The sequence below is a fragment of the Crocuta crocuta genome, unplaced genomic scaffold (genome assembly GCF_008692635.1).
Source record: "Crocuta crocuta isolate KB4526 unplaced genomic scaffold, BGI_CrCroc_1.0 scaffold32, whole genome shotgun sequence".
Taxonomy (NCBI): Eukaryota; Metazoa; Chordata; class Mammalia; order Carnivora; family Hyaenidae; genus Crocuta; species Crocuta crocuta.
The window spans coordinates 2,463,336-2,490,988 of record NW_027529424.1 but is presented as its reverse complement, the minus strand read 5'-3'; the positions used below and the strand labels follow the sequence as shown (position 1 = coordinate 2,490,988).

At 47.0% G+C, this 27,653-nt stretch overlaps 1 protein-coding gene across 5 annotated transcripts in view; it reads right to left on the bottom strand.

Moving 5' to 3' along the window:
* The window catches only part of SEPHS1 (selenophosphate synthetase 1), a 31,065-nt gene extending 6,508 nt beyond the window's left edge, over window positions 1–24,557 (bottom strand). For 2 of the 5 annotated variants that reach the window (XM_077758487.1, XM_077758486.1), the window contains exons 1-6: window positions 22,281–23,872; window positions 16,665–16,768; window positions 14,640–14,747; window positions 13,058–13,212; window positions 9,818–9,908; window positions 7,461–7,560 (exon numbers count right to left, since the gene is read on the bottom strand). In XM_077758487.1, coding sequence (XP_077614613.1) covers window positions 7,461–7,560; window positions 9,818–9,908; window positions 13,058–13,212; window positions 14,640–14,747; window positions 16,665–16,768; window positions 22,281–22,473 — 751 coding nt within the window. In that variant the 5' untranslated portion in view covers window positions 22,474–23,872. Of the gene's footprint in view, window positions 1–7,460; window positions 7,561–9,817; window positions 9,909–13,057; window positions 13,213–14,639; window positions 14,748–16,664; window positions 16,769–22,280; window positions 23,876–24,483 lie in introns of those variants that run through there. The other 3 variants (XM_077758483.1, XM_077758484.1, XM_077758485.1) reach the window with 3 other exon arrangements.
* Window positions 24,558–27,653: the final 3,096 nt, after the last annotated feature.

Sequence of the window (27,653 nt, the reverse complement as noted above, 5' to 3'; positions counted from 1 at the left end):
CGCTGGGGCCTCTGCCTCCATATAAACTCACAACCAGTTTGTCAATATCCACAAAATAACTGGCTAGGATTGTGAATGGGGCTGCATGGAGTTCCATTCACACATCAGGATGGGAAGAACTGACATCTTGATGATGCTGAGTCTATCTCTGTACCTGGAATACTTCTCATTTACATCTTCTTTGACTTCTGTCATCAGTTTTAGAGTTTTCTTCATATACAGCATGCAGTCCTTTGCTACATTCATACTGAAGTAGTTCATTGGGGGGGAAGTTAACTAATTTTTAAAAAATACTTCTTTCTCATTATATGAAATACACTCCATGTTTATAGGAGTACTCTGGAATGAATGTGTTTTTTGGTATATTTTCTTTTTAGACCAAGATCTCTTTTACTTTAAGTGCATCCTCAACAACACAGGTGGAGAGGAGAATTTCTAGTCCCTTGTGGTGGTTAAGCAACTAGACATCCATTCTCTGAACACATCTGCACCCAGGACAGCGGGGCAGCCAATGACATTTCCATCAGCGAAGACATGCAGTTCAGCAGCTCTTCCCAGTGCCCTCCTGGATGAGCTTAGAGGACCAGAGTATTCAAGAGGACACAGCAAATCCCAGCCAGTAATCAGGGTTCCATTTTTAAGGTACTGATCACCATTTTATCCCTGCACAGGGAATTACTGCTGCTAATTTTACTATGGGAATTTTAATGAATCACAAGGAACTCCTTCCTGTGTACCCAACAAAACCCAGCTTCAACCACTACCACCTTTCTGCTGGGGTCTTACCTATTCCCACCTACTTGTTGGGGGATGTGGGTGGCGTGGGTAACGTTAAAGCAAACCCCAGTCAGACTACTGCATCTGTAAATATTTCAGCATCTAACTCNCGCGACCTGGGTGGCTCAGTTAAGCATCTGAATCTTGATTTCAGCTCAAGTCACAACCCGAGTTTGTGGGATAAAGCCCTGCATTGGGCTCTGAGCTGATAACGCCCCTTTCCCTACCCACGCCCCGCGCCCCCCCCAAAGTAAATGTTAAAAATCTTTTTAAAAATAAATATAAGATTTTTAAAAATCTTGTTAACTACAATACCATGATCATTCCAACACAATATTGGATGTATCAGGTCTCCTAAACCTCTCAGTTTCTAACAGTTTCCTCTTTTTCTCCCCCATGCCATTTGTCTATTGTGGAGACAGTCCCTTGTTCTGTGGCGGTTCCTACATTCTGGATTCGGTGGTCTTCCCTGATGCTGACAGGTTCTACCACGTTGGCAGCCAGGTCCAAGGCCGGATGAGATTCAAGTTCAGTTTCTCTGGTAAGAGTACTTCATTGATGGTGTGTGGGGGGCAGCACTTATCACGGTTTTTAGCAGCCGTTGATGTTTGTTGTTGAGGTTCATTAAATCAAGGGGGCAGCAAAAATGGCAAAGGTGTGATTCATTCTTCCAGCAGCTATTACAAGCGACTATTCTACAGAATTAAAAAAACCAATTTATTTGGATTTCCCAAAATACAGTCCATACAAGAAAGGTAAAATATGTGACTGATTCCTTTGCTTTCATAAAGGATCAGTGCTCTAGCAACTTCCAAAGGTGGCCAGAAGTTTCAACTCTCATCATGATCTCACTGGAGTTTAGATATTTGATATGTGTCGGCTGACCTCAGTCACTCTTCCTTTCGATATTCACACTGCCCTTTCCCAGTGTGACGGGGTGTGCTGGCCAAGTGCAGTGACAGGGCCCCAAGAGCTGCTGACAGCTCCGCTACTTTCAGGCATAGGAGGTCCCAGGCTTATCTTCTGCATTTCCTTTCCCAGAGTTCAAATCAGCGGTTTCCCCGAGGAGTCCTGGCACTTCTTCATGGGAAATGTTCATTTTCAGATCACAATCTGGGCCCTGGGTGGCCCTTACTGCCGGGTTACCACTGCTCCCAGGCTTTTCAGCTGGCTTGGAAAGAAGCATTTTTAGGGGGAAAAAAAATTTCTGAGTTCATACTGCTCATTCCAAAGTAAAGATTATAGTTTAATTTTAATGTTTATTTATTTATTTTGAGAGAGAGAGAGAGAAAACACTAGTGAGGGAGGGGCAGAGAAAGTGGGAGAGAGAGAATCCCAAGCAGTATCCTCACTGCCAGCACAGAGCCCGATGCAGGGCTCGAATTCACGAACCATGAGATCATGACCTGAGCCAAAATCAAGAGTTGCGTGCCTACCTGACTGAACCCCCAGGCATCCTAAAATTAGTTTATAATTCTGCTTATTTCTTTTTATTCTTAAAATTTGTTCCCTACTATACTATTTTTTATCATACTGTACTAATATTTTCCTAAACACAAATACACCAAACACAATGACATATCTTTGTGGATTTTTGTCCTGAGGATATATACTGAAAATACCAGGCTCAAAGTGAATTGAAATAATTCTTCCCCATGTGGTTTTGCTACTATTTAACTTTATATTAGGCAACTTAAAAAAGAATTTTTTAAATGTTAATATTTATCTTTGAGAGAATGAGAGAGAGACAAAGCATGAGTGGGGGAAGGGTAGAGAGAGACAGAGGCATAGAATCTGAAGCAGGTTCCAGGCTCTGCGAGCTGTCAGCAGATAGCCTGACATGGGGCTTGAACCCATGAACAGTAAGATGATGACCTGAGCTGAAGTTGGACGCCCAACCAATGGAGCCACCCAGGTGCCCCTATATTAGGCAACTCTTAAAAAACAAAGAGAGAGCTTCCAAGAATAAAGATCTTTCACTCCTTTTAATGGCTGTATAGTATTCCACTGTCAGCACATAGACTAGAACACTCAGTAACTTACTGACAAACATCTAGGTTGTTTCCTTCTTTTGCAATTATAAACAGGCTTCAATGAGTATCAGCCTTGCATGCATGTCATTTCACGAGTCATAGAAGTGGGACCACTAGTTCTAAATGTACACACAATTTTGTTAGATATAATCACATACTCCCCCATAAGATTCTGCCATATTGTACTCCTCCCAACAACATACAAACAGTAAGGACTGGAATCTCGAATGCTCAAATACAAGCAAACTGAAAATGCATACAAATGCAAATCTGTAAAAATCATTTTCTTACTGTTTAATGACTTAATTTGAAGGACCAAAAAAGAAGAAAGACTCCTTAAATAGTTTGAGTGGCACATGAGGAGAGCAACTGAGTACAAAGAATTAAATAATTACAATTTGACTTTGGAATATTGCCAAAGAAACATTCTTGGAACACAGAAACAAACTATGGAAAAAATCTAATACCCTCCCAACCCCAAATTCAGGAGTGGGCACAAGGTAAATTAATTAGGGTGTATCTCTGGTAGACCATCCAGGCACTAATAAGAATTATGTGTTCTAAGATGATATAATGTGGAAAAAAAAAAAAGAATTCAGTAATGTTAAGTAAATAAAAACAGACGCCAAATACAAATAAAATGCATGATAACCACTAGTTGAAAACACGAACAATAAAACAACAGTAAACCACCAACCAATCACTGAAAAAAATCCTGGAAGAAAACATAAATATATTAACAGAAGCTGTCTTGGGTGGTGGGACTATGGACAATGTTTTTTCTCTCTTTTTTTCATTTTCTAAAAACTTCTATAATAAGCATATCATTTCTTATAGTAAAAAAATATATGTAAGATAAATGGGAAAACATATCACAGAAAATTTTTAATGTAGCAGATCACTGTAAACTGTGGCGAGCAAGCACCCTCAGAAGTGATCAGCACCATCTAGAAACGCTGAGGCAGCACTGACTTCTGGTATGTGTGAACCACGAGCCTGGGCTGAGGAAGTTCTCAGCAGGGACCCGACTGCCCAGCAGCACTGGACCGGCTAAGTCAGTGACCAAGTGGACAATTGTACAGCGATGCAAATGAATTAAGTACCACTATATACACCTAATAATAACACTGAGGAATGTTAAGTATCCACAAAACAGCAAGCAAAAGAGGTACGATTCTTTGAAGCAAAAAATAAAAAAACCCAACTAACTGCTTAAAGATACAAATCTTTGTGAAAAAAATATTTAAAAATACATGAGGGGGCACCTGGGCGGCTCAATCTGTTGGGCCTCTGACTCTTGATCTCGTCTTAGGTCATGATCCCAGCGTTGTGGGACCAAGCCCCAGGTTGGGCTCCACGCTGAGCATGGAGCCTTCTTAACATTCTCTCTCTCCCTCTCTTGCTCTAAAATTAATAATAATAATAATAGTAAAATACATGAGAATAAACAGGAGATTCAGAGCAGGAGCTGGTCCTACGCAGGAATCCAGGAGCAGAGTGTGGGAGGGACACCTCTGGGCTTTCCACGGCCATGTCGTTTCTCATACAAGATGGTGGACGCATGGGTGCTGTTCTTTAAGCCCTGTACATATTTTATAGAATTCTTTTGTATCAACTTGACATCTCATAAAAATTTCTTCTAATATTTATTTATCTTTGAGAGACCGCGTGTGGGTGTATGTGTGTGTATGCGCGTGTGCATATGTGTGCATGAGCAGGGTAGGGGTAAAGATAAAAGAGAGACACAGAAGATCTGAAGCTGGCTCTGTGCTAACAGCAAAGAGCCCGATGAGGGACTCAAACTCACCAACTGTGAGATCATGACCTGAGCTGAAGTCAGACGCTCAACGAATTGAGCCACCCAGGTGCCAACATCTCATAAAATTTTTAACTTTTAAAAGAAGGGTAGAGTGGCAAATGTTGAAAAAAAAATAGTGTGTTTTCACAGTTTTCTAAGTTAGTTTATTTACCTGTTTATTTATTTTGGGGGGAGAGAGAGAGAGAGACAGACAGAGGATCCAAAGCGGGCTCTAAGCTGTCAGCACAGAGCCCGATATGGAGCTCAAACTCAGGCACCATGAGATCATGACCTGAGCCACAGCTGGATGTTCAACCAGCTGAGCCACCCAGGCGCCCAAAGTTTATTTATTTTTAAGAGAGAGAAAGAGAGAGAGAGAGAGAGAGAGAGAGAGAGAGAGAGAGGGCACGTGCCCTTGCATGCGAGCTGGGGAGGGGCAGAGAGAGAATCCCAACTGAGCTCTGCACTTCGAGTGCAAGGCTCCATCTTGGAACCGTGAGGTCATGACTGGAGCGGAAATCAAGAGTTGGACCCTTAACGGAGCCACCCAGGTGCCCCATACTGTCACATTTTGAAGTAACTCAGAGTTTCAGACAAGATGTTTTAAGACCCCCTGGTTAACCCCACCATTTCTTCTTCTTTTTTTAAATAACTGAAGAGTTCGTTGGCTTATGTATCACATCTATTTGATTCAGTCATTTGGGGGAAACTGAAGGAGAGAGGGGACAGGACAAGAACATTCATGCAAATCGGCTTCTGGCCGCTTGCTCAGGGAACTCAGAAAAACTGAATGAAGAGTGATTTTTAAGGAAAAGATTTTTGAACTTCATCTTCAAAGTTCCAGGATGAGACTCCCCACAACCCAAGTCCTTACAGCATGCAATTAAGGAGGAGCAAGATCACTAGTATACATTTCCATCAATGGTTTATGTTGATGGAATTTGTGGTTCTGGAGAAAGGGCAATTTTTGTAGTTAGACAGATTTGGGATTGAGAACAGGATCTGCCTGTACTTAGGTGCTTCCTTTCAGGTCAAAGGGAAGAAACTGGATCCAAGTCACAGAATTGTGAAAAGAAAATATCCATGAAGTACCAAAAAGAAAGCTAGCAGGTGGCAAAGTTAGCTCGTTCACTGTAGCGAGTACCTCTCGCGCGCTCCTCCAAGCTCCGGGGACACCACGGTGAACCAAACAAGTAAGTCTCTGGGCCCTCCTGGAGCTGACGTTCTAAATGCTGCTCTGCCTCCAAATCATCTGCACAGATGCTTTGCTAAAGAGAGTGCCTCTGGCACGTGAGGGGTTAGGACTGCAAAGACCCACGAGAAGAGCTTCCTTCTTAATTATCCACTATGCCTGGTATTTTCTATCTACACGTGAAAGGCAGGAAAAAGGGGAGTATAAGATGCTTGAACTCTATGAATTCCTTCGGCAAGCCTTGCTGCTCTGCGGAAGATGAATTCTGCTTCTGGAACTTTCTTGTTTTACTTTATTTTTTAAATTGTTTTAATCATTTATTTTTGAGAGACGGAGAGAGACAGCATGAGCAGGGGGGAGGGAGAGAGAGGGAGACACAGAGTCCGAAGCAGGCTCCAGGATCTATCTGAGCTGTCAGCACAGAGCCTAAAGTGGGGCTTGAACCCACGAACTGTGAGATCATGACTGGAGCCAAAATAGGACGCTTAACCAACTCAGTCACCCAGGTGCTCCTTTCCTCTTTTAATCTGTTTTTAAAACTTAGTGTAGTACCAAAGTATTCACTCAATTACCATGCCGAGACTGTGAAATAACCTCAATTTCTTACTAAATTGGTCAGAACAGAATAGACGATAATACTAAAAAGCGTTATAAGCAGTAGTTTCACATCCTAGGTCCCCACGGATTAGCTATGTGACCCTGAAGAAGTTAGTAGCTGCCTTATAAGGTTGTCCTAAGAATTAAACAGGAAAGTAGGTCAAGTTCCTGATACACAATAATTACTAAATAAATGGCAACCGTTATTATTACATTTTGTATTAGGAAGCTAGATAAGAAATGTAGACAAAAAATTATGCATACCATTACTTGTTTATACACACAAATGTGGGAATTAAATAACAATGAGAACACCTTGAAATAATAAGCCAAATACTTTTTTTTTTTTTTTTTGGAGGGAGGGAGAGGGGGGGGAGGGGGGGAGAGAGAGAGACAGAGAGACAGAGAGAGAGAGAGAGAGAGAGAGAGAGAATATCTTAAGCAGGCTCCATGCTTAGTACGGAGCCAGACATGGGGCTCGACCCTTTGACCCTGGGATCATGACCTGAGCTGCAATCGAGTCAGACTCTTAACAGATGGAGCCGCCCAGGCACCCCGATAAGTCAAATAGTTTTAAAAAACACTATCTAAATTTAATTTCCATTTAACTGGGGTACAGAGGAAGTCAATGCTGCCCATAATCACAGAAATTTAGGACTGGAAGGAATAGAGAGAACATATGGCCTCAGCTCTTCTCTGCGCCCGGCACCGCTGTCACCCTGAGGGGGTCTAAGGACTCGGGGGAACAGAGGTGCCGGTGCAGCCACAGCGCCCTGGCACCCCAGGCTCAGAGGAAGGCGGGCTGCAGGGAGAGCTGTGCACTCACGACCTCGTCTGACGTCCTGTTTCGCCCTGTCCTCAGTCATCCATTTTCTCGAAGGCAAGTCACGTATAAAATGCGATCTGTCAGGGACACACAGTGCGCCTGGATTCCCGCTAGTGACCCACGGCACTAAACCAGGCGCCCACAGCAGGGTCTGCGGTTCTGGCCGAGTCCGTACGCGGCCGTGTGGCCGAAACTCCCCCCCGGCGGACCCCGCCAGAGACAGGCCTCCGGCCCTACCTGTTCTGTTGAGCCTTGCCATGTTCATCATTGCCTCCTGGTACGCCAGCTCTACATCCTCCTGCGTGACCACTAGTTTGATCTTATTCCATTTTTCAGGCTAGTAACGGGAACAGAGGTCGGGAGGAAAAGAGAGGGAAAGAATGTGAGTAAGCTTCCAATCACTGGAGGAGTGTGTTTTTCCCTTTGTCATCTTCTGGAGGGTTCGCTGATCTAATTTTGTACACAAAGCTTACGTTTCCCAACTTCCTCTTGTGACTAGTGGCTCAGGTGCCCCGTCAGGCAGGGACTCATGCAGTCTTTCCTGTTCTCGACTCCCCGCTTCCGTGGTCCGGGACTGCAGTTGGCTGGCCACGGAAAGCCAGCAGGACCCGTGGCCACAGCGCGCGGAGTGAGGCTGTGCTGACACCGGTGCTGTTCTTGCCTGCGCCGGCGCACAGGCCACACGGTGAACAGGCCCAAGGGTCCTCTGCTCCTCCTCCCCACCTCCTCTCCTAAGCCGATGGCTTTCATTTTCATAAATTATACTTTTATTGACTTTACCTAAACTCTGCATGAAGCCATCTGGATGGACAATCAAATACGAAAACAGCTTCGGGGCGCCGGGGTGGCTCTGTCAGCTGAGTGACCCACTCCTGCTTTTGGCTTGGGTCGTGGTCTCACAGTTCTTGGGATCGAGCCTACTTGGGATTCTGTCTCCCTCTCTCTGCCCCTACACCATTCGTGCATGCATCTGAGCACTCTCTCTTGCTCGCTCGCTCTCTCTCAAAAATAAACTTAAAATGAAAGAAAAAAAACAGCTTCGACTGCACATACCCCAAGGACGGCCTTGGGTGACCACAGGGGAGGTCACGAAGGTCAGGGGAAAAGAGACTTCCCTTTTCTCCTCCGTCTGGTTTCCAAAGAATCTAGCATCACAACCTGGGCTCATGACACACTATCATCATACTCTGTTAGCAGCCATCATTCAGGCATTCATTTGGTTTTCATAATACCCGATAAGCTACCCCCCAGTGCAGTAACTGAAGTCCGCCTCTGTGATCTGCCCTCGGCCTCCAGCTCCCCGCCCCCCCCACCCCCCNNNGAGCTAACAACTTCCCAGGGTTTTCTACTCCTCATTCTCTTGCTGCACAAAATAGAGTATTCTCATACACACAGACACAGGACAGTATAAGCTTGGGTTGCTTCTGACCTTGAGAGGGTACTATGCTGTTACATAATCTTTATATCCTGCTTCTGTCAATTCTGCACATTAAAAAAAAAAAAAAAAGGACAGGGGGGGTCAGGTTAGGGGGGAGGGAGCGGGGTCCCAAACCCCGCATCCTGCAGGCTCCTTGGCCTCCCCTGCTCCCAGCAACCTCGCTGAATTACTCAGACCCGGGTGGCCGTATGGAAAGTCACTGTGGTCACTGGACTGTGATGGCTTCCAACCCCAAGTACAGGTGACCGCACCTGGCGGGAGACCTCCCCTCATCAGGACGGAAGGGAAACAGAACTAAAGAATGTGGCTTAGAGAGTTTCTGTACCCTGCTGGGTCACGGAAGATATAGCTGGTTGATAAATAACATAAAATTATTATTCTTTGTCAACTGTTTCTCAAGAATGGTAGTTCAGATGACAGTTGCAGAAATGAAAAGCACCATGATATGTGAGGCCAGGCCACAACCATATTAATTTTTGAATTGTTACGGCAAGGAGAAAATTCTTAAATGAAGTATGATTATAGCTCCGTGGAAAAGTAACTCAGGATAAATATCTTCATATTCTAGATGCTTCCTCCATGACATAAACATTTATCAAAATGTTTTGAGTTACTAATTAGTTTTAAAAAGACACAATAATCCCAACAACCAGAAACCTCAAGACTAAAATAATTTAAATTGTCAACAACCGTGCCCATATTTATACCCCAAACACAACACTTTCCATACATTCTCCTATTTTTTTTAGTGATGCTTCAGACACAAAGGGTAAAGCATTTAATACGAGGAACAGTCCTTACTAAAGGACAACAGATAGTTTCTAGAATTTCCGTAAGGATGTGGGTGATAACACACTCGCTGGCAGTGCGACCACTTCGAGAAGACAGACTGAAGCCATGCGGAGGATCTGGGTCTGCGATGTGTGCAAACACGTGCAAGGGAGTGGGCTCACTCCTGGGCGAGACGCCGTGCTCGCTCTGGACCAGGCACAGCTTCTCGAGAAGCGAACTCGGGGGCTAGCAGATAGGGAGACGTGCAACCGACCGACCGGAGGTGCGAGGGGAGTGCCCTGGTCTCCACCCCGACAACTGCCACAGTCCCCAACATGCGCTGCAACACCCCCCCCACCGCGATGGCAGGCGGCGTTTCACTCACGATATCGAGCCACTGGTGCACGGCCACGGCCACCTGCGTCCCCAGGGGCTTCGTCAGCACAAGCACGTCCCCCGGTACCGCGTTATCTGGCCTGGAGAAGAGAACAGGGCAGGTTCTAGTCTGGGTCACGGAAGAGACAGACTCACTATGACTATCGGCAGAAGCGGAGCAAGAAGAGACTGGTAATGATGTATCTGTGCGGCGCTTCCTCTAATTTAAGACACACAGCAGCAGGGGGCAGAACCTCACAACTCAGCGCGGAGGCGACGGCTGGGCCAGAAACGCTGCCGAACCGAGGCGCGAGGAGTGTGCCTGTTACCCACAGGGCCGCCCCTCCGCCCCCGAAAAGTGTACGAAGAAGCAAGTCACTTAGGCTTCAGCCCCGCTCGTGTGTGAATCTCAGCACAGACCCACCGTGGTTCTGGGGCCGCAAGACTTCTTCACCAGGGCTGAGTTTCGCAAGCCCTAGTAAGGCAGAGACGCGGTGGGACATGGCTGAAATCTGGGGGTTCTCAAACTCACACTGTTCAGCAGTTAAGTTTCCTACCTGGCCCCAGACACAATCCTTGGCTGTGCCTGGGCTTTTTTTTTTTTTTTTTAAGTTTATTTAGAGAGTGCTCGCGACCGGGAGAGAGACCCAGGCAGGCTCCGTGCTGTCAGCAGGGCTTAAACTCACGAACCGTGAGGTCATGACCTGGGCGGAAATCAAGAGCCGGACCCTTAAGTGACCGAGGTACCCGGGCGTCCGATGGTTCCGTCTTTCAGAAGGCAAACACTGAAAACACGAAGAGCGATCTCCCAAGCCAACCCCCACTCTGCTGCAGCCTCACTACGGGAGGCTCCCGTCCCGTCCCGGCTCACCCAGCTGCTCTCTCCTCCCACGACAGACGACTCACTCACTCACCCACGTCGATGACAAAGCCTGAGGCACAGACTTAAAATCACCAAATGGCTCCCCAACTCCTCCTAGATTTCTATCCGCTGCTAAGTCTGAAAACTGTTAGTTCTCTAACAGTTCACAAGAAACTCATTTTCCAAACACTAGACCTTAAGACATAAAGAGTCTTCAATTCTGACTCAGCCACACCTCAACCCTTATACGTACTTGCACATCCCAGATCATGTGCAACCTATAAAAATTACTATCAACAAGTTACACGCAATAAAACTAATGGGTTATTTTTAAGTTTATGGGCACTATTTTATGAAATATAATCATATGTATATGCTCATTCCTATTTTACAAACTAAACATACATGCTGTTGACCAAGAAAATCCGTTGAAACTTGTTTTATTATTTTCCCTCTCTCATTTCTGCAATGGCTTAGTGCTTTTTCTACCGAAAAGCTGCAATGTGTGAGGCAGATGGACTTTCAGGGTCTTCTGTCCTCTCTATGGGGAAAGTCTGAGAACTGCCAATAAAAACGACAGGAAAATAAAACCCTGATAGAAGTAAAAGGCAAGACCCTTAACATGAAAGCCGTCAGATAATGTCTCTAAAAGGAGCTCCCATCAATTAAAAAATGGGCAAAAGACATGAATATATGAAAAATATGCTCAACTTTACTCACGAAGAATTAAGGTTTAAGCCACCAAACGGACTGGCAAAGAACAAGAGGTCTGTGACGCCACCGCCAGTGAGGATTCGGGGAACGTGGCGCCCCATTCATTGCCGGCAGAGCCGAGGGCGGCCTGGGGAGATCCACTGCAGCCGCTCTGCACACACACTGGACCTGGCAATTCTATTTTGAAAAATTTCTTACCAAGAGCTACACACATGCAAAATGCTCTATGTATAAGGTTACACGCTGAAGTACCATTTACAATTCACAATACCTGAAAATAATCTAAACGTCCATAGTAAACTGGTTAAAAATGGGAAAAAGTGGTTGCTTCGTTCAGGAAGGGAAACTGGTGATAAGGAATGGGGGAGGGGCTCTGCACTGTACATCTTTCTAGATCTCTTGAACTCTGAACCATGCAAACGCAGTGCCTAACAGTACTTACTCACAAAAAGGTCAACAAATGGAGTTTCGAATCCTTCATAAAACAGGACACAGTGGCTTTTCTTAACAAGGTGTCAAACGTGAAAAGTTAACAATTTGTATTAAGAGAGAATCTGAGAGAAAGAGAGAGAGAAGGGGAGAGAATCTTCCCCAAGATCTAGAAATGGCCAGAAAACGCATGAAAAGATGCTCGTATCATTAGCTTCCAAGGAACCGCCAATGTCACCCAGGGACACAGCACCTCCCACCCAGGAGGCGCCTCCCATCGTGTGCAGACAAGAACCGGGCCCCGCGAGCACGTGGACGCTCTCCCAAGCTGCCGCCTTCAGTGTAAACCCACGTCTCTGCTGGGAAACCAGTGGGGTGGGTGCTCACAACACACAGCTGCCACCGGACCCGGCAACTCTCAGGTGTGTGGCCGTGGGAAGTGGAGTGCACGTCCACACAAAAGTTCAAGGCCGCATCATTTGTTAACAGGTGGTAACAACCCAAAGGTCCATCAACTGTGAACAAACAAATGTCTACAATGGGCAAATTCACAAAACAGAAAGGAGGTCAGTGGTTTCCGGGCCCCAGGGCTGGGAGGGAACTGAGCGAGACCACTTAAAGACACAGGGTTTCTTTCTGCAGTGATCAACATGTTCTGGTACTGGACAGTCGCGATGGGCGCACAACCTTGTGGAAATGAAAACCAATGAAGTACATATGTTAAAAAAGTTCAATTTTATGTGATGTGAAATTATGTTAAATAAATTGTCCTTTAATAAATAAAACCTAAGGGGTGCCTGGCTGGCTCAGTCAGAAGGGTGAGTGACTTCTGATCTCGGGGTCACGAATTCAAGCCCCGCACTGGGTATAGAGATTACTTAAATATGTATTTAAAAAAATCTAGAACTCTTAAGAAAACAGGAATAAGGGACTGATACATGCTACAAGATGGATGAACCTCAAAACTACCATGCTACCATTATGTGAAATGACAGAAGCCAGGGGGAGGGGCAGGGGAATGAGACGGGACACTGAAGGAGGCCGGGTTTCTAGCTGGCCTGATGAAATGTCCTAAAATCAACTCTGGTGATGGAAGCGCAACCCCTGTGAGTATACCAACGACCACGGATCTCTGTGCTCTAAGCGCGTGAGCTGTATAGGGTGTGAATTCATATCTCAATACACCTTTATCAAAAAATGAAAAAGGGGAAGCAGGCAGGTGACGTGAAACAAAAATCAACTTACATGATAAATTCGTTGGGCTGGCAGACAGTTGTAGCCACTCCTCCCAAAACAATCCAGGGGTTTAACACTGTTTGGCCGCCCGTCACAGACGTCCCTGCCTCCTCAGCTGCGTCTTTAAAACCCTGTATAATTAGGGGCATCACTTTATCCCTTTCCTACGGTTTAAAAGAACACAAATTAAACGTCACATAATTCAGTTCAAAACCCAATTAAGAAAATCTATCCTTGTAGTTATTATAAAAGATTTAGGGGCGCCTTGGTGGCTCAGTCGGTTAAGTGTTCAACTTCGGCTCAGGTCGTGATCTCGTGATTCACGAGTCTGAGTCCGTCATCGGGCTCTGTGCTAACAGCTCGGAGCCTGGAGCCTGCTTCAGATTCTGTCTCCCTCTCTTTGCCCCTCCCCTGCTCGCGCTCAGTCTCTCTCTCTCTCAAATAAATAAAAACATTAAAACGTTTTTTAAAAAAATAATAAAAGATTATAAAACCCTAAAAGAAGTCCTGGAGGGTAACAGAAAGAAGTAGGAAGAATTTACATTGTAGCCATTTTATCAAAAGTTAGAAGTTGTTCTAGGATACAATGTGAATGAAGTCTGGACAGCAGAGAATTAAAAACTGGAAAATGACTCCTTACAGAGGTCTGCCCTAAATCTGAGCCAGCTCCTTACATGGTCCCAAAGAATTCCAAGACTAGCTTTAAAAATATAAAATTAGGGGCGCCTGGGTGGCTTAGTCGGTTGAGCGTCCGACTTTCACTTAGGTCATGATCTCGCGGTTCGTGGGTTCGAGCCCCGCGTCGGACTCTGTGCTGACTGCCGGCTCAGAGCCTGGAGCCTGTTTCAGAGTCTGTTTCTCCCTCTCTCTCTGACCCTCCCCTGCTCACGCTGTCTCTATCTCTCCTAGAAATAAATAAAAATATTTAAAAAAATAAAAAATAAAAAAATAAAAATAAAATTTAAAAGACCTCCAAAACCAGCTTAATATGCACCCACAGGCCTTTCTCCAGAGCCTGTTACGTCAGGACCCAAGTGCATGCCATGGGGGCAGAAAAGGACCTCCTGAAAACTTTAGTTTATAGGAGGAGAGCAAAACTTCTCCTGAGGGGACAGAAACGATCTAAACAAAACCCTCTCTGTGTCAAACAACAGGCACTGGCGGCAAGGCCACAGACACTGCTGAGTGAGCCACAGAGACACATGACGCCCGTCTCTTCCCCGTCCACATCAGCGACCTGACCAGCAAGCCGCGGCAGGGGCTGGCCCGCGTGCCACAAGCCGTGGGTCTGTAAGGCTGGCCCGGTCCACACGCCCGGCACAGAGCTGCCACGACTGTGGCCTAGACTCTATCAAAGCAAACACATATGACTGCCTTGGCTTCGGTCTACCTGGAAGAGAACGGGAAGCAGGTGGTGGAAATGAAAATAAGAATAGGCCAGACTCTCTATTTTAATTCACGGATAGCTGCCAAAAAATAAACGGGGAGCCTGACAGAGCACGAAAGCCGTGCTGCCTGGCCGCCTCGCTTACGGACGGGGGACGAAGGGCTAGCCAGTCAAGTGACGCCCCTGACACAACACGCTACTTACCCTGTCCGTCATCTTGTTACTGATTCCAAGGAGCATCAGCATATTGTCGCATTCCGTGACCCCCATCGCGTAGAGGTCGCTGAGGACATTGGCACATGCTATCCTGCCCTGGAAGAGAGGGGAGGCATGAGAAGGGACACGCAAGGGACTTTCCGTGTGTGCCTACAGAGCACGTCCCAGAACCCAGGGACTTTCCAGCGATGTGGTCCCCGTTTTCTGTGTCCTTCATTCAGTCACAGAGCCACGAGGCCATTCCTTCAGTCTTTCTCAGACATTCCTACAGAACAAGTAACTTCCATGTTCTTCCCTGTTCTAAAATACTGGGAGAAGTCTGCCGTGTCTGTAGATGGGAACGGGGGGTTGGGGGCAGGGGCTGGGGCGAGGAAGGCTGGAGCTGCGGGGTCTGGAAGGAGAGCTGCAGAACGAGAAAGTCTGAGAACAGCTGTCCTAAAGCAATCTTGGAAACGGCCATGTGTCCTAAACAGACGCTAAAAATATGTTGACTTTACTGGTTATAGAGAAGACTTTTTTTATAATACAGGGAGAGAGAAATTCTGGTAGTTTCTTTTCGAGGCTATAGAAGGTAAACAGGAAAAACATCTTGGTTGAGAAATCAAAAAACAGAAGAGATTAAAAAAAAGTGTTTCCAGTGAACTAAATTATTTAATAAGGACTTTAAAATAATTCAATAGAAATGTAATAAGATTTTTTTTTTATCACCACTGGAGGTTTTTTAAATAGCAGCTGTCAGGGCGCCTGGGTGGCTCAGCTGGTAGAGCATGCAACTCTTGATCTCAAAGTTGTGAGTCTGACCCTCACGATGGGTATAGAGATGACTTGGAAATAAAATTTTAAAAAATACATAAATGTTAAATTGTCATTTCTAGACAATGAAGGAAAAAAATAACAAAATTTTCTTCTGAGATAAGGATAATCAAACTCCCAAGTATTATCATTTTCAGCAGCTGGTTCATGGCTTGTTGAAGTTTTCTTACAACTTCCTGGCCCATCGGCAGTGAGCTCGGAAGTCACAACAGCAAGGGCCACAGGTGTTTTGCACCCTGGGGTGTCTGCCAGTGCTCAGAGCTGCGGCAATCTGTCCCTTCTGTCCTGGGCTCTCTCACTTGCTGTTAGAGATGACGGATAAAGGATGAATTCTGGTCCTAGCCACCTGTGCTCTGGCGAGGTGGGGCGCCTGGGGCTGGCACAGTTCAGGCTCAGGAATACTGCTCAGGAGAACAGACAGACATGCAGAGGCCGGACCTGGTTTCCAGAAAACTGTATGCTTGTCGTTGGCACCTGAGGTGACCTTCCTCTTCCGCCACTTAGCTGTCTCATGGCCTAAGTCATTATGTGTGTGGCTTGATTCCAGTGACCACGGCACACAGGGAGGACCATTTCCTAACAACGGGACGTTTCCGGTTGCTTCATCAGCTCCTTGTCCGGGAGGGTAGGGGGTTCAAGTTGGTTGGACCACGGGGTTGCCGGCGTAAGCACGCACAGAACCAGTGGATAATACATCTGGGTGGGCCACCATCAGTAGCTACAAGCTTCAACGCAGCAGTTCGGGTATGTGTTCTACACGGCGGCACCTAACACACCGAGGTGGACAGTGACCAGAATCAGAATGAAGGGTCAAGACGCTTAACTGTGGGGAAATGCTAAGCTGTTTACTTCCAGAAGGAACCATCTAGGATCAGTCCTCCTACAGGGTATGGTAACACCTCAAAGCCTGAAACACAGGGGTGGAGTCGGTAAATGTCAGAGAGAGAAAGAAAGAAAGAAGAAAACCACAAACAGGTCAGTCACCAGACGCGCTGAGACCACGTGTTCGCGCAGATACACAGAGAGGGGCTCCCACGTCTGCCGCAAGTGTGAGCAGGGCACAGACCCGCTGGCTCCAAGCACAGGAGTCCAGGCAGGGCAGGATGACCACAGTCTGGGTGTGACAAAAACAACCCCAACCACAGCCCCACCAACCAACAAGCAGTGCCCGGTGTGACAACGCACCGGGGTCAAACTCACCATCATGTAAGGGTCATCGACGATGGGATAAATGTAATCCGTGGTTTGAACCAAAGAAAGACCGCCGTGCCTCAAAGGAATGACACAAGTATCCATTCCGATGCCTGCAAAGATGAAAGTTACCGTCACCCAAAAATCCAATGGAAAAGCCGTTTCAGTTCGCACCACTTGTGCTCTGAGGAGAACGGGCGGGTATAACACGGAATGTTTCCTATCAAGAAGCATTAACTGAAATAAACGTGAAGCATCACTAGCTTAAGATAGAAAGTGAGAATAAAATTTGTTAGTCATGAAGACTCGTCTTCTATGTGGTACAATTTTTAGACTTTAATGATACTTCGAATGGAAATTTTCCCTTCCTATCACTGTGTCACGTGACTGGCACCACAGAGAACTTCTGTGAAGATGAGAAAGCATAAGTGGAACTTGGGGTGTCTAATCCATAGGCGCTTTCTTGAGTCCATCTTCAGGCAATTACTCCATCTTCCCCGACAGAAAATCGGTAAAATCTTTTATACGTATAAAAAAAAAATGTCATGGGGCACCTGAGTGGCCCAGTCAGCTAAACATCTGACTTCAGCTCAGGTAATGATTTTGCGGTTCGTGAGTTCGAGGCCCCTGTCACGCTCACTGCTGTCAACTTATCAGTGCAGAGCCCGCTTGGGATCCTCTGTCCTCCTCACTTCCTTCCCCCTTCCCCTGCTTGCGCTGTCCCAAAAATAAATGTTACTATTTATTGTTACTATTACCTTCTCCATCTCAGTCAATAAATAATGACCAAAAAAAAAAAAAAAAAAAAAAGAGAGAGAGAGAAAGGGGGTGCCTAGCTGGCTCAGTCAGAAAAGCATGAGACTCTTCAGTTCAGGGTCATGAGTTCAAGCTCCATGTGGGTGTAAAATTATTCAAATAAATAATTTTTAAAAAAGAGCCAAGGAGAAGGACAAATCTGGAACAGGTATTCAATGTTTCCAGTCACGCAAGTACATCCTGTGGTACCTACGCGATCTATTACACAGGTTCCCAAAGGCATTTTTTAAGAGGAAAGTTTAACATTTCACGTTACTCCTCTTGTGGAAAACTTGTAAATGTCACCTTTACTAAGTTGCATTATCAACAGGGAAAAATATTTTGCTAAACAAACCTGTAGGAAGCATTTCAATTTATTAAAAATTGTTTCTAGGGGCACCTGGGTGGCTCAGTCAGTTAAGCATCCGACTCTTGATTTTAGCTCAGGCCATGATCAGACCCAGTGAGTGCGGGACTCTGCACTGAGTGCGAAGCTTGCTTCAGATTCTCTTCCTCCCTCTTCCCCAGCCTCTCTCAAAACATAAAATTAATTTAAAAAAACTGTATCTAAACATTAAACTTTTTAAAAATGTTTTTGATTTATTTCTGAGAGAGAGCGAGCGAGCGAGCTTGAGCAGGGAAGGGTCAGAGAGAGGGAGACACAGAATCTAAAGCAGGCTCCAGGCTCCGAGCTGTCAGCACAGAGCCCGACGCAGGGCTTGAACCCACAAACTGTGAGATCGTGACCTGAGCCGAAGTCGGATGCTCAACCGACTGAGTCACCAGGCGCCCCTAAACATTTAGAAAGATAATACGCAGGTATTCTCAAATCCAGACGGCCCTCCCAATAAGTGAGCTGCATACAGAGTGCCTTCCTGCGCCTTTCCTCAGAGCATGCCCTCCGGCCCTGCCCCCTTGGGATTATTTCAACTTCGCAGCGAACAGCGGAAGGCCGAGAAAGAATCAGGATGAAACAGCACAGGAAGTAAGAGCGGGGTGCCCTCTTCATTCAGAATTCCAAATGGAACGAGAGCAAGTCCTCTCTGCATCACCCTGATGAACACGCGAGCACCCTTCACATTTCGCTTGAGTAACAGCTGCGGCACGACGAGAAAATACGCGACAGAGGCAGAGTCACAGGCCCGACGCGTTATTACTAACGCAGAAACAAAAACCACGTTTAATAAAGAGTCACAGGCTTTGCGAAGTGGGGCCGAGTTCCCGCTACACTAGATGGCCAGGCAGGGTCCGGAGGGCGAGTCTCAGGGATCCGTGGCAGCGGGCGCGCTGCCCAGGTGGCGAGCGCTCAGGTGCGGGAGGGGAGAACGTGCGCGGAGAGCCATCTCTCCAGGGGGATGCGCGGCGCCCCCCGGCAATTCCGCCTGAGGGCCGCTGCTGAGCTCTCCCTAAATACGTACCACCACCAAGTTATTCTGAGGATGTTGCTATCTGCTTTAGAAAAGAGCGAAACGCGGTTTTCTTTGGGATTTTCATGTGAACTGCAGGACTCCTGAAACCGGCTGAACACAGTTGCTGAACGTTGGCTTTAAATGTTTCTAATCTGGTTAGTCCTAAATTTGAATTAAGTGAATTTGAGGGGCGCCTGGGTGGCTCAGTCGGTTGAGCGTCCACCTTCAGCTCAGGCCATGGTCTTGCGGTTGGTGGGTTCAAGCCCCCACGTCGGGCTCTGTGCTAACGGCTCAGAGCCTGGAGCCTGTTTTGGATTCTGTGTCGCCCTCTCTCTTCCCCTCCCGTGCTCACACTGTCTCTCAAAAATAAACAAACATTAAAAAAATTAAATAATAAATTAGATTCGTGAAGGACTTCTGCAGCACCAGAGCGTTCTGACTGATGACTGCAGCCTATTTACCAAAAAACCCAACACCTCATTAGTAATGTTTTACATCAACGGGGTTTAAGTGATGTTTTTTATATACAATGCATTGGTTTAAATCAAATATGTTAGAATTAATTTCTTCTGACGCTATTTTTTTTTTTTTTTAAAGATTCGGAAATTTGAAATTACACACGTGGCTCACATCCCGTTTCTTCTGGAACGTCAGCGTGGTGACTGGGGGAGAGAGGGACATCCAGGGAAAGGCAAGTGCTAACAGAGGAAAGTGCCAGAGTGGAGAAGGTCTCACGTACCAGACTGAACCAGACTGAGCCGTGTATATTTACTTATCAGTGGGTGGTGGGGAATTCTAAGCTTTCAGCAAGACTGACTGAAAATTCTTTTCATTGAGAAAAATAACCCCAATGATCACACCACCACCACTGCCGGCAGTGATCAATACTTGATAGCTCTTAAGTACCAGGCAAGAAACACTGATTTTAACACTTCTTTAGTTAGCATACATCTAAATAAACAACTGTACATTTAACAATTGTTACATCTTAGAATCCAGGAGGTAGGACACTCTAGTTTAAAAACAGATAGGGGCTCCTGGGTGGCTCAGTCGGTTAAGCAACCGACTTCGGCTCAGGTCATGATCTCAGTTTGTGAGTCTTGAGTCCCGCATCGGGCTCTGTGCTGGCAGTTCAGAGCCTGCAGCCTGCTTCAGATTCTCTCTCTCTCTCTCTCTCTCTCTCTCTCTCTCATGTTCTTTATTTTGAAGCTAAATAAAACATTTTTAAAAAATTAGAAACAGGTAGATACACTTGTGTGCATATATGTCATGTGTATATCTAGAATCAGATCCACATGGTACATATACATACACTGATAACTTCTGGCACTTCCAACAACTCCAAACAGTTAAGTATCATTATCTCATTCAAAGAAATTTTTTAAAAAATGTTTTATTTATTTCTGAGAGAGAGAGAGAGAGAGAGACAGCGTGAGCAGGGGAGGGTCAGAGAGAGAGGGAGACACAGAATCTGAAGCAGGCTGCAGGCTCTGAGCTGTCAGCAGAGGCCGACATGGGGCTCGAACCCATGAACCGTGAGATCATGACCTGAGCTGAAGTTGGATGCTTAACCGACTGAGCCCCCCAGGCGCCCCAGTATCATTATCTCATCTTACACACTGGGAAACTGTCGCTCAGAAGGGGTAAGACCGTGCATAGATTAACACTAGTGACTAGTGACTGTTGTCAGGATACGAATCCACATCTGATTCCAAAGCAAAGTCGTGGCTATCTAGACATACCACTTCCACACGAGGTTTTAACACTACGCTCTTTTCAGCATCCATTTGCTGGTAACGTGGGGTCCGTCTACCCCTAGAGAATGCCATGAATGCTAAATTTTGTGGGTGTGCATTTCTCTGGGAAAGGGGTCACGGCTTCTAATTACTTCTCAAAAGCCCTGTGTGACTAGACTCCTTTGCTATTGTGTTCTCGTAACAGCTTTTTTCTACCTCTCGCCTCGCTGCTGACATCTGTCCCCTCTGCCACTGCTAGGTTGTAGCTGGTGCAGCCCCTCTCCTCACTTCAAGCGTGCTGGTCTCACAGACCCGATGCCAAACAGTACAGTGGGCGGAGGAACCAGAGGACACGGACTCCAGGTCCTGACCGTCACCAAGTGGCAGAGAATGACTCACTCGACCTTCCTGAGCGTCACGGGGCTGAGAGAAGGAGCGAATGATCTGACCCATTTTCACAAGGCTCCGCCGTGCGCGGCTCGCTCGGCGAGGTCCGCAGTGAAGTGAGAAAGAGGAATTACCACTCCACACAGGGGGTTTTCACTGCACTTCTTTTCGCCCATTTGGCAGCTTCTGTCCCTCGACCAAGTTATGTGACAGCTTTCTCAGTACATTCTTCCTGCTTGACAAGTACGCCAACGGCCGATCCAACTCCCTCACGTGGGCTTTCTCCGTGCTTCGACATCAGCCAGACGAGAGCGGCTTTCACACCGAACCCCTGGGAGGCGGCCCGCGGCCCCTAGAGCGTGGGGTGTGGGTTTTCCTCCCTCCCCCCAAAGCGGCTCTGCTTTGATGCGTTCTTTGGGGAAGAAAGGGGGATGCTGGGTGGGAAGACAGAACCACACAATAAGTCAAGGGGTGGAAGTAAACGAAATGAAAACCTTCTGTAAGAAAGCGGATCAAGTCACACGCCACGACCACCAAGCATTCAGGCCCCCGGAACACGCGCCAAGCGCTCAAAAGGCAAAGCGATCACGGGCTTTCGCCGCGTCCTTAACCCACCACGCGATAAAAACTCACAAACGATACCCGGTAGCCCAGAATTCATTCCTGAGCTCTGTGTTTGGGAAGAGGCAAACCACGAAAACAGCAGGAACTCGGTAAAGACAACACCACCACACTCTCGATGCCAGACGACATCCAGGGTCGAGCACAGCCTCAGTGCAGTCTTCTCCCTCCTCCCCACAGGAGCTCGGCAAAACAATGCACAGTGCAAAGGAGCCTCGGGAGTCCTCCCAAGCCCAGCACTGCCCTCAACGCCCCGCACAGCGACACCCAGACACCACCTTTCCTAAGGCAAAGAAGAGAACGCAGGCTTTACAAGGAAACTTTTAGGACAGAGGCCTAAAGGAGTTTCTGCTTACTCCTCAGCTAACTACAAAATTCGATTTAGCAAGAAATGCTTTTACTGTAATAGAACTGTGTCAATTGCATGCTTAGGAGCCTAAAAATGGCTACAGCACATTCCTTGGTGCTTTTCAAGTATTTCCTCCAAACAAGTTACGATAATGTCACAGCTATCATTGCTCTGCTCTGCTCTTTGAATCCTTACAGAAATTAGATTTAAGAAAAAAAAAAAAAAAGGCAACATGGTAGGACAGAAATTTGGCTTTTGGCTCACTGGCTACAACTGCAGCCAAGACGCCGTACTTGGGGAAGGAGGAAAGGAAGAACGGCTCACGTACCAAGTCTTGGCATCACGGCTCCCAGAAATTGCTCATCTTCTTGGAAGTGGTTCTCTTGTAAGGATTCCAGCAGTTTCTGCAGGACATCTTGGGGCACTTTGCAGCCGGTGCCCTTCAGTTCAGTGAATCTGGTTAGCCGGAAGCTCTTGTCCAATTCATAACTTTCCGGGTTAAAGGACTCCCGCGTAGACATGGTTCTTGGGCGCACACACCTCACGCCTGGGCTCCTCCCCTCCCTCTCCTAGCCGGCTGGTTTCTTTACAGATCCACCTAGGCATCATGGAAACATACGGACAACATTACAAGAATGCTCACCAGTATGTGCCTAAGAATCAAGTGAGTAAATACAACACAGCGCCCAGGAAGTAGGAAAAGAGCTGAAACCATCCAGGCCACAGGGATATGCCGATCTGAGGCCACAACAGCTCTTTATAGCGATGCAGAGGCCAGAACACATCATTGAAAAAACTGACTGTACCATCACAGACATCTTCTAGGGAAGCTCTGATGTCTGTTGCTGGGACTGTGGCTCTGATGGGCAGCCAGGACGCCGCCCCCCCGCCCCCAAGAAGGCACCGCAGGCCAGCTGGCACACGACACAAGGCCATCTTGAGCAGTAAGTCCCAGAGGCTCTTCTGACGGCCAGCATCACGAGAAAACTTCTAGTCACTTCATCTGTCAACCGAGAAGCGCAACGGTTTAGAAATCAAGTCTTGGCTAAAGTGACTTTTCTGGAAAACCTTTCAGTATCTTCTGCTGTCTCACACAGAAAAATAAAATGCCCATTAGCCACGGTGCGGGCAAAGGACGCGGACGGAAACGCATTTGATGAAATTCTTCGTGATGCTCAATTCAATTTTAGAAAAAAGCATGTTTTCATTCTGAGCCAGAAGTACAACGTGATCCAAAACTAAGGAAGCCTGACTAAAGAACAGAACTTGAAAGAAAAGTGGAACGGCTGTTTAACACACCACGATTAATTTTCTCCAAGAGAGCGCGGTGGAAAGTTTTCTAACGTTTAACGCAGTACTCTTTCCTAGAAAGCAAACATCCCGCCCAAAAAACCAGTACACACACATCATGGGCAAAATATGCTTGCTCCGTTTGGTTGCCGAACTAAAATGAGAACGTTAACTGTACTAAATCACTAGCACTTACAGTACTCGGTACCCCTGGAAGTTTCTAGAGCAAGCCCTTTTAAGTCTGAAGTCTTAGAGGTTAAACCAGAACCTTACATGGGCTCCCAGGGTTGACCAGCCTCCAGATTGATACTTTATTGGGCATAGAATTACAGACACCCCAAGTTTTAGAGTCAGTTTCCCCTATAAAATTTATGATTAAGAACATAATTCCCCTTTATAGAGTTTTCTATCCCCTGGGAACCACATCACTCATTTAAAATTAATCTCTCTCATACACACAAAATAAATAAATAAAATAAATCTCACAAAGCCCGAGTTTGGGCGGTAATCCAAACTGTCCTCACAAAAAACATGTCTGGGGTGAGCAATCATTTCAGTTTGAAGCCTACAACTGAACAGAACTAAATCTTCCAAAATTCCAAGAACACCACCTCTCCAGGAGGAAGGTGGCAGGAGAGCAAAGCAAATTACCTAGAGGCGAATTCTGAAGCCATTTTAGAGTTAGGAAAAGACCCAGAACACCCCGACTTGCTAGAGTTTGGAACAAAACAGCCGTTTCCTCGCAAAACGCCTCGCATTTAACACCGCCTCACTCCTACCAGGGGGGAAAAAAAATCCAACTCACGAGGCATCCAGTTATTTTCCTACCTCCAACACTACCCCCCCCAAAAGAGGCGGGGAACTGGGGGGGGGGGACTAACTTCCTTTCAAACATAACTTCTATTTCCCCAGATTTTTAAGAGGACAAATGTCTACAACAGCTTAAGTCCAGAAAGCACTCTTAAGTTTTAAAAATTCCAAATGGAATGAGGGACACACATCATACATCCGAACCTTGCAAACTTGGAGGGTGGGGGTGAGAAAACGCGGGGAGGGGGGTGTGCTTGGGGGAAAATCGTAATTAACGGAGGGGAGTATATTTGCATAATAAGAGGTCTTCAACTCCATCCCCAAAGCTGCATGTTTACACCTTTAAAACAATGATATGAATATGTAANGTACAGCTCGGGGAGCACGGTAAGCGCGGACGGGAGACCGTGCAACCGCAGCCCCATACCTACCTCCCTACCCCCAAGCTCCTAAGCCCCAGAAAGAAACAATGGGGTGGCCTCCCGGCCCGGCGCGCGGGGGNTGGTCTCGGGGGAGGGGTGGGGGGTTGCAAACCCGAGGAGCGGTGGCATCCGTTGCATGATGCAAAAAGGATTGATTTCAAAAGTTGCGAGTTGCATTGGCAGCAGCCTTTGGCGCCCGGGCCACCTACTTTCCCTCGACCCGCCGGAAGGGCCGGGAATGTTTTCCAAAACCCTGGCCCGGGTCCACCGCGCTACACCCTGCGGGACGCTGTACCTGCTCCCCAGCGCCGCCGTACTGGGAGACAATGACCGTGGAAACAGTTTGAAAGCGAGTAGGAGCAGAGGAAAAGCCTCCTCTGCTACGAGGGAAGATTTAAAAACATAAAACGGCGCGTTTGGTTAATACTGGCTTCTGTCGCCTCTCCCTTCTATTGTTCAGCCTGGCTCCGGAGTTCACGCGAGCCTTAGTGGATGTGCAGACGCCCTGCAAAGTTTCTTGAACGTTCGGCGTGCTTGGTGGGGAGTCGGAGCTCAAGGTTCCTGGGTTACATTGTTTGCACTTCACACGTCCAAGTAAACATGGCAGCCTAATAGTGTGTGTGCGTTTGAATTAACACCGATAGGACAGCTTCAGCCTGCGAGAGCGCTTTCTTCGGGATTTCCACTCTCTAAGGCACTGCTGGTTAAAATACAGCAAAGTGCTTTCATAACACCACGTCTTCTGGGGCTTCCCTCACAACGAAGGAGTGTGGAGGGATGCCAGCCAAACTTTTCTCGGGTTGTTCCGCATTTTCTAAATGGGTTTGGGGGCAGGAATGTTTTTGGTATCGGAAAGGTGCTTTCTGCGGGTCACATCTGCAGGCCTTGCAGAGGCCTTTTTTTCATTCTTAAAATTTCTGCTGGGCAAGACCTCAGGGTGTTGATCTCGGTGAGGATGCAGAAGTGATGCAACGAAGCAGACCGGCTGATGCAGGCTTTTCCGCTCTGTGTTTTGTGTGTGTGTGCGTCTACAGTAAGTTAGGGGGGGAAAAAAGCATAGTAGCCTGGATTCTCTAATGTGAAATGTTGGACTTTTTTTTAAAAAATGGCACAACCCTGTGGTTGGCAAACCTGGATCAGTGTCTGAATCACCTGGGAAGACGCCTGAATACACACACCCCAGACCTCCAGAATCAGGGACGGAGGATGCAGAAATCTTTAGTCCTCACATCACCTCCCCTTTATGATTGATTCTGTGAATTGTTGTGGGGTTTGGGTTTTGTTTGTGCGTTTTATTATTATTATTTTTTTTAATCAGGAAACTCACAACTAGAAAAAAAAGATTTGGGAGATTCGTGGTAAGGTAAGTAGGGCCCTACGTGAAGGTGATGTGTCATGCTGAGGAGTTTGGTATTTATGCCACAGTCAGCAGAGTTTGTCAGATTTGGTTTTTGACAAGTTGAGCTTGTAAAAAAAGGCTGCACCTCATCTGAGAGGATGCCCTCTCCCCGGGGAGAAAGCGAGGCCACATCTCTAATTAGGAGGTCATTGTAATAGCCAAGCACGGAGTTGAGGGTATTTGAAATGAAGCAGCGGGAATGTAGACAAAAGAGGGGGAGCAGAGGTGACTTGGCATGTGGTTGTAGGAAGAAGCGTAAGACGGCGCGCAGATTTCTAGTTTGGGGGTACCGGGTGAGTAGTGATGCTAGCTGAAATAGAAACTATGGGAAGGCAGACAAGTGTAGGGGTGCGTTCAGCTTTGAAAATGTTAAATTTCAGGCACCTGCCAGATAGTCCAGGCTGAATGCAGTGGGTCACACAAGGGCTGAGGCTTGGGGTGGGGGTAGGCTCGGAGTCTGAGATGCAAATGTGGGACCATCAGCACGTAAATGGAGTTTGGAGCCTCGGAAAGAGGTGGGATCCACCGGGAAGGGGAGTTCTGGAGGAAAAGTGAAAGAGACCTTGGACAGAGCCCTGCGGGGTTTCCTTGTGGAATGCCCAGCCGGCTGTGTGATCCCTGCCGGGTCTGCTGGAGGCCAGCATCCTCGAAACCAGCTCCTTCCTCCTGCAGCCCCCCCAGCAACTGGAATCAAATCCTTCTGAGCAGAGGCGGTAGACTTTTGACTGAGCCACGGATTTCTTCATTCGTATGGAGTCAGTCTCCAACCTGGGGGCCAGGCAGTCTACTGCGTCTCTCCACCCTCCTTCTCTGCCCTGAATGTGTGCCTCCCTGGGCTCGTTTCTCCCACCAACCTTTGTCTGAGTCTTCCCCACTGGGGCCCTCAGAGAACCCTCTTCCCTGAGTTTTCATATCCTCCAGGCACTGACTGGAAGATGGTTGTCCTAGGCTCCTTTATCCAGTGGACTCTTGTTAAAAAATACCTACTTAACCACCCTGGCCCCCAAGATTGTATCTAGCTGGCAAAATGAGTTGAATTATGATAGAGATTCTTTGCTTGACCAAACTTGAGCCAGGCTCCTGAACTTTCTAGGCTCAGCTGTGGACTTCCTTGCAAAATCCCGTTTTAGCAATATCCGTGCCCCCTCCAGCATCTGATCAGGTTCCCCACCCCCCACGGTCCCCCAAGTGATGGCTGGTCCTCCTGCCTTTAGCAAGAATCCTGTTAGGTCGGTTTGGCCAGAACCCCCCAGGCCCCTGTTATTTCCTCTTTGTAACTTTCCACCCACAGATTCCCACCCTGCTCCTTGGCTATAAATTCCCTCTTGCCCATGCTATATTCAGAGTTGAGCCCAATCTCCCTCCCTCACTGCAAAATTCTATCACAGTAGCCCTGAGTAAAGTCTGCCTTACCATGTTCAACACGTGTCATAAACCGATATTTTCTTTAATAATTGTGTCCCCTGCCCCAAAAGATGTAGAGAAGTCCTAGCTTCTGGCACCTATGAATGTGGCTTTATTTGGAAGGGTCTTTGCACATGTCATCGATTTAAGATGAGGTCGAGGTAGATTAGGGTGGGTCCTAAGCCCAAGGACTTATGAGGAAAGGGACCTGTGGGGACCGAGACACTGGAAAAAGGCCATGGGAAGGCAGATTGGAGTGAGGCAGTTTCAAACCAGCGAATGCCAAGGGTTGCTGCTGACTCCCAGCGGCAAGGAAGGCCCTTCCTTAGAGCCATCAGAGAGAGCATTCCCTGCCAACAGCTTAACTCCAGACTTC